We start from the raw sequence: 15,243 nt of genomic DNA on the forward strand, positions 1-15,243 counted from the left end.
TATGAGTTCACTTCCTTTAGAACCAGCGCAGAGGCCAACTTGTTGTGCTGTGGTTTTGGCTGATCATTACGGGATTGAAGAAGGACTGGGGGTGTAGTTCGATACATCAAGTGGTTTTGCTCGAATGGGTTGGAATGAGAGAAGCACGGGCCCACTTCTCGTCGGCCGACCATTGTCCTACATCAAACTGTCAACCACAGCCAACTCCCCTTGAATCAAGAGACTCGGTCACAACTTTTCAGTGTAGTCCGATAGTATCCGTACGTTGGAGCTTTTTAAATGTTATGTTTGACCGCAATTACAGCTGGGTGCCTGGCGCCACGCATTCTTTGCCAGAAAGTTACTTCAATTTTGTCACGAGGCATCTAGGTTGATTGAATCGTTGTGCAAACGGGCAGAATAAAACATTTCAAAGATGTGCAAACTGATATTTGATAATTGACTGACATTCCTCAAAATCTGAACGGGATTCCGATTTGGGTACCTTGCCCAATAAACAGCATTTACTTGCTGAATTTCATTGCCGAACCTAGACCGCGGTGTTCATTGAAGCACGCTGGCCCTTATTAGTTGGAAAAGGGCAATGTGATCGTAGGGTACGGAGAAAGTGCATATTGATTTCTTCTCATGGAACTTGTTGTTATTTTGTGGAGGAGAAAAGTACCATCACCTTTTGACCCTTGTAGGACGACAGATCTTCGCAGGCCCGTCGTCATAACAATTGTTTGGATCATCACCGTCTAAGTCTTGCACATGTCCTGGTAGACCGCGTCGTTCACTCATCGCAAGATATTTGCCTACATGGCCTCAAAACCATGTCGAAAATTGCTCTCGGTCGGCTACTTCCTGATATGACACGGGACAGTCAGTAGACAGAAACAGGAATTACTTCGTACCCAGTACCGTTGAGCTTCACCGTCCCTCGAGGCGCTCCTCAAACAGCTCCCCGATATTGATAAAGATATATGATGATACATAGTTTCCTTCCCTTGTGCAAGCGCAGTCCCTTACCCGGATCTTGTATCTCTCCAAAGGCGACGAATTCGCGTACCTCGAGACCATGAGGGCCCATCCGGCTGGGGCTGTCGAAAGTTGACATTCGCTTTAACAGTCAGATTTATCACAGGTTCCATTCTGGCCCATTTTTTTCTGTTAACCTAAGCTTCTTCAATCATGGATGACAAGGTCTCGCAAGGGTCGAAATCTGGACGCGGTTTCATGTAAAGCCGAAAACTGCTCTGCTCGGCATATTGGTCTTTTAACACTGGAGGGGGGCTCCTTTCATGAGCGGCACAAAGACACGCATTTAATACCAAGTGGGAGATTTTTGACAATCTGAGATACACTGGAGGTAGTTTCGCCTTCATAATTTTCCATGTGCCGTTCGACCCCTCGTTGCCTCTCGAACTAGGACAATGTATGATCGTGACCTTTACCGTGGCAGAGGATATAATAACAGTATCTGTATGTTTATGGAGACTTCGCTGCTCACCATCGAATGACCGTCTCCGAATCTGCTGTGATGAACAACTTTGCGACGGCCTTCAGAATGACAAGACCATCGGGAACATGCAACTAGAGCATAAAAGTTTTCATTGACATGTCGGAAGCATGATGTATCACGAAGCTGTATGTGACGCAACGTACCCCTTGCAAAGTCCCAGAGATATGTCTTTTAGGTTGAAACCCCCAGAAAACCCCAATTGGATTCTGTAACCCATTTTGAGCGCTGGTCAATTCTCAAATGCATGCGACTTGTTATTTTATTAGAGTAATACTTGCATGTCCGGTAAGTGATGTATCTATAAACAGTTTCAACCCTTTTGGAAAAGAAGTAACAATGCAATCAGCCAAAAATTATCTTCTAATTTTATGCAGGACACAACAATGAAGGAGCATATGGCGATTCTCTCTAGAAGCTGCCCAGCCAAAAGTGGCGAGGAAATTCTATACGGTGTGTTACACAAACAACACACACGATGAACCTGATTGAAGACACGACACAACCTAACCTGTGCTCGAATGATCCACAGCTCTAGAACATTTTGTATCAACATGAATCATTTTGACCTCAATCTTTCAGTCTGATTCTTCCATTTTGGTCCATTCTGCCTGTGCCTTAAGCATGCATACTTGATTACGCTTCCCCCATGCACCTCGCCGGTAATCAACAGGTTTTGACCGTAGCTACCAAATGCAATTATGCACGCTTCAGGTCAAACCCAAGTGATCATCGAAAACCTACCGTAAGCTGACCAGTAAGAGGGTGAAACTACGCGCCGGTTGGCAAAGCATCTGAGGGCAGCCATCTCGTCACGTCCCGCCCCCTTTCCCCGCTGCTTTGCGTGAACGCTTCGTTTTTAACTCCCGTAAACGGAAAGGTGTGTCTGTGATTATATGCACAAACAACCAACAGCATATACAGGTTACATTCAAATGTTATTTAGGTTAAGCGGCTTCTGTTTCAATCGGTTTGCGGTTTTCATTTATGTTCCAGGTCACCCCATACGCCTGCGCCGTGGGCATTTCAGGTTTTCCTCGTTCACATACCCGACCAAACTCTCTTGCGACATATTCCTTGACGTTGGCGTTGCTACCTTGCCTAAGAGCCCCACCAAACTGAATCGAAATGGTGGCTTCTAGCATCGTGCCTCAGAATTTAGCCATGGATGGCATAGATCCTGCGCCGTCTCCTATCATCCAGGAGCTTACTGCCCTCCTGCAGGATGCGTGTCCGGATCTTGAAGATTGGGAGTTCAAAATCTGTGTAGCCAAAGCAAAGGCTACCAAAAGACGTTGCAGACAGCACCTCCGCCTTTCAAAGGAAGCTGAAGAACTCTGGCTCCAGTTTCGGCTGATGCCGGAATGCCCGGTGACCGACGAGCACCTCGACCAAGTCGCTGGTTTCCTTGATGCTTCCCATTGTCGGTTTCATAAGGAGGACGCGGCCAAAGCTCTGGATGAATGGAAGAAAGGTCGTGTGGCGCCTGTATCTTCATTGCCCGATCAGCTTCCTACACGCATCAATGGCCACGAGGTCAAGGCTTCTTCAATATCTGTTAACATCACCCATACGATGCAAACGATATCCCCAGTGGCTGCAAACCCGATGACGGAGAAAAGCATTGAGGTTTCATTCCATGTTCAGACAGTCACAGATACCATTTCTACCATGGTCATCACTGATGCCGCTCAAACCGACGCCGCCAACAGCCTGAGCAACGATACCTCCGCTAAGACAGATAGAATAATTGGTCTTGGTCTGGTAAGCCCTCAATGGGCAGGCTCACCAAAGAACGACGCACCAGTTCTTCTCGAAATGCACAAGCTCCTTACTCCAAGAGAGGCCGAAAACGGAGTCGTCTATGTTCTAGAGCACGAAACCGAGAAGGGGATGTTCAAGATTCAATGTGAGAAGAAGGCCCCAAAAATAATTCTCAAACATCCCAGCAACTGCAACACATCCAACGTAAATATCGTTTACGAGACCCCGAGTGGCCCGTTTTTTGCGGCATACAGGGCTCATATTCTTGCTCAAATCGCACTTCGCCAACAAACCCTTACAATCACGGAATGTCAATGTTGCGGGCGAGAGCACAGAGACTGGGTCCGCGCCCCGATGGAGATGGTTTTGGAAACCGTCAAAACCATGGAAACCTTTGTTCAGCTCCCCGCTTATGAGTTGAGAGGTACCAATCATTGGAGGCTCTCCGTTGCTGCGGACGAAATGATCAAAACCATGGGCGAGTTCTCATTGGCGGGGTTCATGAGCAAAATGAGTTCAACAAGAGAACACCCCGCCGGAGAGACTGCTACAAACCTTGTGATGCAGCCGAGCGAAGAGGGTTTTAGTTCCTACTCTGAGACTGCTATCCAACCAAGCTCGCAAGTTTCCGAAGAAACATTGGAAGGGACGGAACCTTCTACTCCACCCAAAGCTATTGACGCTGGCAAATCCGCGAAATTACCAGGTAAGGCCAAGCGTTATATTAGAGGACTTGAGACAGGAGTGAAGAACATATTGGGGGGCCGTTTATCTTCGGGGCGGTCACGAGAAAGCACCCCAGAACAAAAGTGATGCAACACAAATAGCTTGGGAATAGAAACGGAAATGATGGTGAGCTTGGTGATGGCAAGAACGCCAGCATAGGTATTCTTTTAAGCTTGCTGAAGAACCACAATCCTCCTGTATGGAGACCCAAGAAAGTGCTCCCTGGTCAAATATAATAAAGGTTGGTTTCAGAGCTTCCATAAAGAAATGGAACAAACTACGTTTATGAATTGGAGAGTAATATTCAATTGATTTACATAGCTAAAGTAACAAAAGTATTAGCTAAAGCTGCCCGACGAATTATCATCTGTTATGAGAGTACTTTTGCTACTCTCTTGCCTTTAACTGTAACATTTGCTTTTATTCCTAAGTCTTACTCATTTACAAGTAAGGCATAGACAGCAGGTAGGCAATCTGTACCATCCTGCCTCTCACGACGTCAGGGTTTAAGTCAAGTCTTTAGTTCCATTGCCGGCCATCGCATAATGCGGGCATCAGCGCTCGAGGTTCTAAATCTATCGTAGCTATCATGATAGCGTTAAACGCTCGAGGTCATCGCAACTTCAAGCCTGATTTGTCTTCAGCGCTATGGTCTCCTAGGACGGGTCCATGCCTAGATGGTCCGTCGCGTGATTCTTTCCCAGCCACACTACTGAGCTAAGGAACCACACGGATTTAGTCTCTACCTAATACGGATGGTCAACAAAATGTTTTCGACCTATGACGGACGTTGGACGCCAAGTAGTTCCTCCTGCCTACTCTGAACGAACGGTTGGCTCAAGCTAGAGGATGTGAATGCTCTCAGAGTACTGCGTCATGGGCAGCTACAGAGCATGCCGACCCTAATTAGGCGCGAAATTCCCAGAATGTGTAGCCTCTTGTGTGGCAATGCGCGTCATTTGTAGAGGGCGTCAATGAAAAATGGCGACCGAGGATTGATGCAAAATTGTATAAGTGAAGGTAATCCGTCGCTAACAAACGTACCGAACATTCAAGCCTTGTCGTGAATCGGTCGCGTCTTTTCTACTTTTCTAGTCTCGATATCGTGCGACCCCTGCTTTGAAAAAACACCTTTTTTGCCATATAAACTCATTGCTCTGAACTCCTGTACCATATTATTGTCAGCTGGTACTCTTATCCCTTCAAGATGAATGTCGATCGTCCCACACGAGGGTTTCGCGTCCCCTGGAAATCTCGCAGACTCCAGCGACCACATTGGCATGAGAAACATGTGGTCCGGCGCCTGACCTATCTCGACTTCCTTCCATCTCCGGTCAAAGGCCACATCGTGGCATGTGTGGGTGAATTCGTTGGCACCTTCATGTTCCTGCTATTCGCGCTCGGCGGGACAAACGTGGTTAACACCGCACCGCCCGAGGGCGCGAACGCTACAGACTTGAGTGCCAACCCAAGCAAGATCATGTACATTGCTCTGGTCTTTGGCATGTCGTTGGCTGTCAACGCATGGGTCTTCTTCCGCATCAGCGGAGGATTGTTCAATCCTGCAGTCACCCTGGGTATGATGGTTGTCGGTGCTACAGGCTACTCGCGCGGCATTTTGATTATCGTTTCACAAATCTTAGGCGGCATAGCAGCCTCTGGCGTTGTTTCTGCAATGATGCCAAATGTTCTGGCTGTCAAAACGGAGCTGGGTGGCGGCACGACAGTCGTTCAGGGATTGTTCATCGAGGTACGTGCATTGCCCAAGTCCGTTAACAAGTAGCAACTAACGCCTGACTAGATGTTCTTAACTGCCCAACTCGTCTTTACAATTTTTATGCTGGCCACCGAGAAGCACGAAGGCACGTTCATCGCCCCCATCGGCATTGGCCTCTCTCTTTTCATCGCCGAGCTCATGGGCATTTTCTACACTGGCGGCAGTGTCAACCCAGCCCGCTCGTTCGGTCCCGCAGTAGTCACTCAATCATTCAGCTCATACCACTGGATATACTGGGTTGGCCCTATTCTTGGGGCTTTGCTGGCAAGCGTATTTTACATGTTCATCAAAGCTCTGGAGTACGAAACAGTCAACAATGTCGCCGACCCAAAACAGGCTCTTGGCGAAAAGTTCAATCACCTTAACAAGAAAGAAAAACCTGATACCCATGGGCCCGCAGAACCTGATCGCTCCATCGACAAAACTGTACCTGGGGCCTCAGGAGAGACTTTTGACCACTCTCCTGACCTGGAGAGCGGATATACTGCTCATCATTAGCTATACTGTTGCAAGGTCTTCTAATAAGTGTCATTAAGCAAGCGTTCATAGTTGTTTGCCCTAAATTATTTACCATGATTGTGTGCCTCTCACTTTCCAGCCAAGATACTACTCTCAGTGTGACCAGTTCATGCTGCTGCACTCATAGAGGCTTTCCCATGCACGTCCACAAGCCTTTTATCGAGCAACGGCCCCGCTACCTAGAAACCAGGAACTCCCTCGGACATGGCAACGAGCAGTCTCAAGACATCAAGAAACAAAGTTGTCTTCCTCAAACGCTCATCTTGGTGGTGAGCACATATTTTCTTGATTTAATTCAACACCAAATTATTTCACAATACAGTTGCCATTAAAGATGTGAAATTACTTCAAGCTCACCAAGTCCGGTAACGTAATCCTCAGTAAACTCTACAAATTTAGCTATCCGAATCATGACGTTGGGCATGAGGATGACTTGGTGCTAGATAACGAGCGTTTGTTTGAGGGTAGCGGGAACTTCAACGGTTATCTCGGGCCGTCTTCGTCTCCCCGCCCATAATTCTTGATGGCTGCTTCGCCAACTGCTTTCGAGGCTTACAAGTGAAAGCAAGGTATATAGCAGAGCCGACGCATAACCATAGGGCTGATTTATGCTGTGTTTCATACTCTCACGCTGGTTTTCCCTGGCGATTGTGGCTGACCTCGATACTTTTGAATACTGCTGAGAAACTGGAGCCGTGTCCAACCAGTGTTGAAGGATCCATATTGGGATATATCGCTTTTGAATAGAAATTCCAGAAGCACTTTGAAGTTTGGAGTGACTTTGCCCAAAAGGCCACGCGTCGCACGTGGAAATAATTGCACAGAGGCTCGGTTGCCCTCGCCGTTAAGAGGTGACATGCTCATCCCTTACAAGCCGAGTAGAGAGTATGCACGTTCCCCAACCTTGTTGCAACACGTCCAAAGTCCTAATCAAGACATGCTTGGGGCGATCAGCTTACTGGCCAAGAGTCTTGAGATACTTCTGTTTACTGAATGCGGTAATCAACTTGTGTCTCAGTACGTTATTAATTACACGTCGGCCTTTCTTGAATCTCCGCACTGAGCTTGCCGCGCGTTCCAGTACGACTCAACTCCTCATCGTCAGGTCCACTCTTCAAGCCGCGCTGAGCAATTGGAGTGGCCAGCTCTCATTACAGGAACTACCAAGAACCTTGTATCGAACGCAGTCACAAAGCCCCAGAGATACACATAACAGACACCAGAGTTACCGCATCACTTGTAACTGGATTTGACGGCCTAAGTATGCTCGGCGAAGACTTGCTTATTGATTTCGAAAGTATAAACCTGGACATGTGAGGAGCTCTGATTCAGACTGACGCAACAAGTCTTCGAATATTGGACCACCCCTTCGTTGTAGACATAAGTGGTAGCCGACATATTGGAGGTTGGCCTTGGCACCTTGTCTTCAATGGGGCGGTTCCACATGAAACGCTGAAACTCAACACTTTGTACAGAAATTCTTCATTACCAAATTGGGGCTCATAATATAACTTTTTCCTTCGCCCGCGAATCGACACAACGCCCGATATCATCTAAGCCCATGGCTCGCATACGCACAAACTGAGAGTTCACTATTCAGGGACCGAATCACCTCATTCATTCAGTTCTAGTCCCACTGTTGACATGAACACGCCGTAGCGGTAAGCAGGAGAACCATAAGAGTTCACCAAGACGCTAGGATGTGTTACCGTAGCAGATCGGCCCTCGTACGGAAGCGCTCAAGATTGCAGTGAAACTTCCCTCGGTGGCTTACACCGCCGATCATGCCGCTTGTTTCGTTTATGTTTCTCTAATCGGGGTTATGATTGCAAGCTATTGTCCCTAATGGGTAGCCAGCTAAGGAAGGTGAGCATATACGATAGCATCAAATGTCTAAGACATTCTGGGTTGCCCTCCACGATCCCGCATCTATCCAATGAAACCAAACCATACTTCAGAGCTTAGAAACATCTGCTTTCTGAAAAGTATTTACCACATCGAGAAGTAAGAAGTATATCCTCGAACATTCTTAGAAACTGCAAATCGTTGACTATAAAGATGTGTGTTCATCTTCAATTTCGTCTCTTCTTTTCATCAACTCACACACACATTTTCAAATCCTTGTCCTGATCATCACCAATAGCCATAAACCAAACCCACAAGCTTCCACACCCGCAAGACTTTCAAAATGCTCATCACCAACATCATCGCCACCGTCGCTACGGCCTGCGCGGTTCTGGGCCCTGCAGCTCTCGCCGATGACTTCAGGGTCAGAAAAAGCGGCAAGACCGACTGTTCTTCTGACGAAGGCCCAATCAGAGGTTACAACAGAGGCGTCTGTAACCCTCTGTATAGTACCGACTGGGGGATGAGGGTCATCGAGCACAACCCCGATTGCAAGAGTAAGAGCAGCCCCTCCCCGAGCAATATGCCAAAGCCCCACCTAACTAGTAGAGCAGTAAGAGGATACCCAGACGGCAATTGCCGGGGCAATGTAGTTACGGCCTTTAGCACGAGGCAATGCCATTCTCTGAAAGGAACGTGGTCGTTCAGAGTTGAGTGCCCTTAGTTAGAGGATGTACATCGTTATTGCAAAGTACCCAACCGTTCAGCTCTAACTCCCAGAGCTGTATTTGGATCCAGGGTGCAGGGAATAGGGTATTGGATTTGACTGAATCCATAAGTCGCTCATTGTTGGATAGTTTGGAGCTTGGCTCAGAACAAGAGGGGATAGGATGGGGTTCCATATAAGCAATCACTCATTTTCTCGAAGGGCTCAGATGGTGCTACTTAGGGTTAGAAATAAACGCACTCTTTTACAAATACCAAATCCAAGTCTGGAATGTTTATACGTTGAAACCCCATGACGAAGTGTCGTGGATGGCAGCATTCGGACAAGCCTTGGTCCCGTAAACTCACCTTCTTCCCAGCCTCCTTCCACGGATTCTCTTGTTGGTTTCCTTCTGTAATCGACCGCCATGCTCAGTATTTTGTAGTATCAGCTTTTGGATCAGCTAGTACGAGGCCTGTTTCCTATGTGGTCGCCCCTAGCTCATGAAGGCAAACTAATGCTTGGCACCAAATACTACATATTGTCTCTTCCAAAGCTAGCATTAAGTACTTGAAGCAGGTTGTTGGTCGACTGTCTATGGCAGGATGAAAGCCACTCATTGTCACAAGGGGTCAAAAGTTTTGTTATAGCTGAGACTTTCATTTGAAGACAGAAGTATATGGGTCTATAAATAGGAAGGAAACCAGCTTCTTTCAGAAGAGTGGATGGGAAACTGCGTAAATGTTGCAGTTATTAGCGGTGGGAATATCAACCTTTGGAAATAATTTCTCAGGCTTTGTGAAAGTATCATCACGAAAATCATGGCAATGATGATTATTAGCAGCAAATTTTCAACTTGCAAGGCAGGGACTTGGAAAGGAAACTGATTATATTTCTAAAATCTCTTCGGTTATCAATAGCGTCCTGCGTCCTGATTCATATTTATGCCTGGTGAAGAATGCATCACCATCTTCCACCTCGCAACGTTAAATATCAGATCAAACATCCGGGCCCAAGATCCTTAGAAACCGGCTGTTTGCGGGCTGGTGATGCATCATAAGTCTCTTCTTGTTCTGCTGCTTCAGTAGCATCAGCTTGTTTAGATAATCTTGCAGGGCATGGCTCCCACTGGCGCTGTGGTTTGCAGACGACCCAGCCGCATCAGGGCTTTAAGTCATCTTGGGCAGGTTCTCAATCTTTAAGCCGGACGCGTTGGGTATAGGCGTGTTGGTAATCTGACTAGTCTGATGAGGTTGAACGTTTGCCACGCATATGGTGATTGATTCTGTCTGTGCAGCGGGTGGTTGACGTGGAAGAGTAGCGGACTGATGCTGGGTGAACGAAACCGGATTAACGCTGTTGCCTATGAGCATCTGCTGAGCTTCAGGTGGTGTGATCTTCATTTACTGGTTTGGCATGCCCTGCTGCGATTTTTCGTTCTGCGTCATTCTTGGTTGGTGATGGAAGCTAGGCGCTCCTTCCAGGGGAGGCTTCCGGGAAGGGGGGTAGCTCTTGGAAGGTTTGTAGATCCGGTTTGGGAAAAGATGCAGTACGGCAATGGAATGAAGGGTGCTAAGTGATCTGATCAGTGAGGAATAAGTGACTGCTGCCAGTGATATTAGGTCTGTGTGATTGTTGATCAGAGAGACAGATCATAGCCGCAAGTAAGGGTAATTAGTGTAAAGGACGGCTGTGGCATCTTTTATTCCAAGTATCTTGGTACAGGGGCGGTGTCAAAGGCGAACGCTATACCAGGCTGCAGCCTGCTTGCTTGATAGTAGTGGGAGTCGCCTGCAATGTTGGTTGCCAGACCCGTCCCATCTGTGCGCCTAAATAAGTCACTTTCAATGCCACGTGCATCTGTTCATGGCACGATTTGATGTCGGAGGTCAGAATGCAAGTAAGTAAACAGTAACAAGGAGACCAAACAATTGATTGTTTAAAGATATTAGCACTCTGACTGTTTTTGAATTTGATACGTGATCACCAACCAATGCCATACGAGGTGCCAATAGAAAAGCAATCCTACAGTGCCCGGGAAAACGGAACCTTCAAAGTTGCTTTATTCAAGAGTTCATGCCATTGACTCGCAATGTACCCCCAGCTGAAGAAGAATGCAAATTTTGAGATATTAGGAGTTGGGCTTTATAACAATAGAAGGAAGAAGAAAAGAAAAAGGAAGAATCACCACAAGTAGGCAGTGACAGGTCCTTTCCCCTTGAACGAGACACCATTTTCATCATCTAGAAGAAACTTGTCGATGTTGGGTGGCTTGTCTGTAGCGTAAATGCCATGAGCTTAGAGACTTTGGCTGAACTCTTGGAGCTTCAAACGCATTGCAGAACAGGTTCACTTTAATAAAAAACCCCAACGGCTTTGAAATTTAGAATACATGGATCGAAAGCAGGCTGGAAAGCTTGCAGACTGTGGCTGTATGCAGTTACACCTAAGTGAATAATTACAACAGGCATCAATCTTTATCTCAGGCACCACTGTCATTGGCAGTACACCAACCAACCACCTTGACACCTTGACGAAGACCACGTCGCCAAGAATAAACATATGACCTGCACTGCACGGCACTAAAAATGGAGATGATGTGCTATGCTGACTGCATCTAACCAACCAAACTCTGTCGATAACACATGAGTGCTCTTGATGAGGAGAAGCAGCCTGGTGCTGTGGACAACAAAATGTCCATTGTGTGGCCACATTTTCCCATACTCTTCATCCCAGCTTCCAACAACAAAAACTGTCGCGAATCATTCGGCCATTTCCAACGCATCGCACGATGAATTCAAAAATGGAGGGTAGCCTTCTCTCAGCCAAAGTCGAAAACACCGTCGGACTTTTCAACTTCAATGTCGATTTTTCTTGCGTGAAAGTTGAGATACCAAAACAGTACCAAGACTTGGGTAACGCGCTATCAACTCAACGACGAGAAAATGCCGAGAACGGCCAGCATCACAAGACCGCCAGGAGGCTTGGAGCAATCTTCAAGGAATTCATACCGGATATTGAGATTCTGTCAGAGGCATATGGCTATAGGGTGTCCGAGATTGTCAAATCCTCAAAATTAAGCACAAATGTAAGTGATGACGTGGAAGTCTTGCCAAGTCGCCGCTAATACCGACGAACTTGAGCAGTCGCTTGATTTTGGACCCTTCGCTAGTCACGTCGGAGTCGACGGGACATCGATCCTAGCGGCGGTGTCGTCTGGCCGAGAACATGTTGCGCTGCACTTGCTCGCTTGTATGTTGGCCAGAATGTTTTCTTCCTCTGAGGCAACCGCGATCTGGGTACAGATTGTCGAGACTAGACTGGCAGAGCTGGAAATCAAAGCTGATCCGTCTCAACTGGAAGGAATGACAGCTTTCTTTGCCAGAAAACAAGGTCTCGAGATCAGGAGAGACGATCTCGCATCCTGGGATGCCAGTGCCCGAGCGTGGTTGGAGTCGGCAAACCATGTAAAAAAACGGGAGGAGACTCAGCTCAAACTCATTATCAAGAACATTCCTTCGATCAGAGGATTTGGTACTACGTATTCCGACGTTATGAAAAACTGGAAAATAGCTATGCTATCTGTACAAAAGTCTATCGAGGGGTCTCCACAAGACGTGTCTAACGGGTCCGTCCTGTTAGGCTTCTTGTCATGGCACATTTTCCCCGACATCCAAGTTTTCAACCCGGACAAACTCATCCAGTTTCAAGATGAGCTTGTCAAACCCGGAGGTGTCATTACACTGGGGCTTGAGACGACGGAGAGAGGGGATACTGGCGTAAGATGGTCATTGTCTCTATCACACCTGCGGTATTATGGCGACCCTGTTCTAGTTGAGAGATCTATCGATGACGGTGATCGCTTGACAATACAGGAGCTCCGCTTGATATCATTAGGTTATTTTATTCATTCTTGGTCCAGGCCTGAGCTTGTCGACATTATGGAAACCGCAAATTGCTTTGCTGCACTGGGAGACGTGCTCCAGCTCGACATGACGGAGTCGATGGAATCAAGTAGCAGATCCTGGCCACTTGAACTATCTTTGGAATGGATTACTCCCCTCGTTGAAGCAGCTAGAGATATCTTAAAGATGGATGGTAAAGACAAAGAGAACGCTCTCTATCGTGTTGAGTATGGACGACGCAGAGGTCGCAACTTCCTAGATCCCGATCTTCGCAACACCCCACCAATGTTTGGTTTGACGAATCGATACCTTCAATTCAGGATGTCAAAGAAGTTGTACCATGTGGAGACAAACATGGAACCGGCCATCGAAGCATTCCGTTCGCTATCCCATGAGTGCAACTTCCACGAGAACGATGCCATCATCGTAAGCCGCCCGATGGCAGTGCCCAAAAATGACAAGCCAGACGACTCTCGTGGTTTTCGCGGGAGCATCGAAATCGCTTCAGCAGTTGTACAGTCTGCGCAGTCTAGGAAGCATTGTACAGACGGGTAATTGAAAGCGACAAGAAAACACAATAGATGGCTACACGTTGACCGGACCGAAGACCCTTTCGTACAAAGATACATGGAACGCTCTGAGGAGTACAGATCATCGACATTTGAGCGTGAAGCGGGGAGTCTTCAGTCCCTTAATGTCATGGATCCTTACATCGAGCCATTCACCCTGGAGGATCCAAACGATATCGGCACTAGACCCAGGTATGACCTCGATGAGCCGGATTTCAAAACTGAAGACATTGTGAGATGCAAGTGCAGTGCAGGTCCTTGTGATAAGAGCTGTCGATGTCGTCAAAGAGAGCTCAAGTGCACATCATTGTGTGCTTGCCTTGGGGTTTCGACGGCTCCGCAACAAGTTTACGGTGTTCCAACATTAGGGCATGCCTCCCCGAAACGGACGGCTTGGACGAAGACTACAACTGGCTTTCCGTACGAAACACGACAGCTAGCTGGAGTAAAGAGCTAATGAGTTCCAGTGGGTGCTTCGAATGGTTGGACCCACCTGCCTCGTTCATACAGAGGTATGCGGAACTGAAGCCCGTCTTGGCCTCGTATTCATCGGAAACTGGCCTGAATGCCAGCCTCTTTGAGATGCAAAATGCCGTCGACACTGACTGGGACTTGCACGAGTTTACCCATATCCCGGCAAACGCTTCCAACCAAAAAATTCAGTTTCGGCTCGTTGAAGGGGGTTCACATCTTGCACTCTTCCTTAGTGACAGAGCACCCACCGACATTCCGAGCGGTACCCTGGGCCAACTAACGGCCTTCTTGAGGTCGGATAGGGTTGATCTTCTTTCTCTTCGACACTATTTGGCGAGCATCCCGCAATCTGGGATTTCCGACTACTCGAAATCACCAAGGGCCAGGACATTCAAGAACGGGGTGATATTCTCGTCGCTTAGTGCGATGTTTCGCGTCTCTCAATTGTATCAACATTGGCCCGAGGCAACAGTCTCGGCGGGCGTGACACATAGAGCACTAGGACTGTCACACTGGGCAAACTCCAATAATATGGGCCTAGGGAATAGCAGTGATCATAGATTTCACCGGTCGGCCAAGTTCTCATGTCTCGCCTATATGGAGTCTGGCGAGCATGATATCCACTTGGACCAAGTTCAGCATGTGATGGCACTGGCAACAGGGAACTCGATTTACGCGGCGGAATATCTACTTCAAGATCCGTGTGAGTTTGACAAGTCGGCGACGGCTACGATGCAAGGCATCCGCCGCATTCTTGGGAATATTGGACACCCAGGGATCGTCATGCTTGTGCCGCCACCGAAGCCTCTGTCCCTCAAACTTGGTTCCAGCATAGGTCGGCAAGTTAACGCAGGCAAGTTCAGTGGAGACGTTAGCGATCATTTCCGGACGACTTCTATGCACTTGCGATGTACGGATTTCACCATCAGGGTTGCAGGTGCCCAAGGAGCTGTGGACGGGGACGTCGTTATACGGGAGGCCTTGGTTCAAGTCTTTGACGGACCAAAATGGGTGACTGACCTTGATCTACTAGCATCTCTGAATCATCAGAGTCTTAAAAGACTCCATGACTGCAACTGCAACCCCAGCTCAACATCTTCCGGAAACGGCACTGCATTGCAAAAGGCGATGGGCTGCCTCCTTCGATCCGTGACACAGTGGGACGAGGTCTTGCTTTGTCAGGAGAATCTCATAGGGGACGAGGTAGGCGTTGTGTACACAACTGGTAATTGGTACGCTCGTTTAGCTGTCGCAGGTCTAGCTGCTCTCAAGAACTGGCCAACGATCGTCTTTCCAGAAAAGCCGCTATGCGATAAATGCATCGCCGGTCTAGTCACAGCACAACAGGAAACAGGTCCTAGGGAAAGGGCTAAGTTGTATATATTTTGAAGGACGACACCATGATGAATTATTCTTCAAAAATATGACTACTCAATTGGAACGAGCTTGAACATATG

The 15,243-nt window shown here is 47.6% G+C and overlaps 2 protein-coding genes across 2 annotated transcripts; both read left to right on the forward strand.

Annotated features, from left to right (window-relative positions):
• Nucleotides 1–5,372: 5,372 nt before the first annotated feature.
• On the forward strand, nucleotides 5,373–6,266 carry ColSpa_05652 (aquaporin-1; the record flags this gene model as incomplete). The annotated part of the gene is made up of 2 exons (XM_049271864.1): nucleotides 5,373–5,741; nucleotides 5,793–6,266. 2 exons carry the CDS (start codon nucleotides 5,373–5,375, stop codon nucleotides 6,264–6,266), a joined length of 843 nt encoding a protein of 280 aa, XP_049127821.1.
• Nucleotides 6,267–8,475: 2,209 nt separating this feature from the next.
• ColSpa_05653 (uncharacterized protein) lies at nucleotides 8,476–8,749 on the forward strand (the record flags this gene model as incomplete). The annotated part of the gene is made up of 2 exons (XM_049271865.1): nucleotides 8,476–8,689; nucleotides 8,742–8,749. The coding sequence occupies 2 exons, from the start codon at nucleotides 8,476–8,478 to the stop codon at nucleotides 8,747–8,749; spliced, it is 222 nt and encodes a 73-aa protein (XP_049127822.1).
• Nucleotides 8,750–15,243: the final 6,494 nt, after the last annotated feature.

The sequence above is a fragment of the Colletotrichum spaethianum genome (genome assembly GCF_022836535.1).
Source record: "Colletotrichum spaethianum MAFF 239500 DNA, contig12, whole genome shotgun sequence".
NCBI classification, from domain to species: domain Eukaryota; kingdom Fungi; phylum Ascomycota; class Sordariomycetes; order Glomerellales; family Glomerellaceae; genus Colletotrichum; species Colletotrichum spaethianum.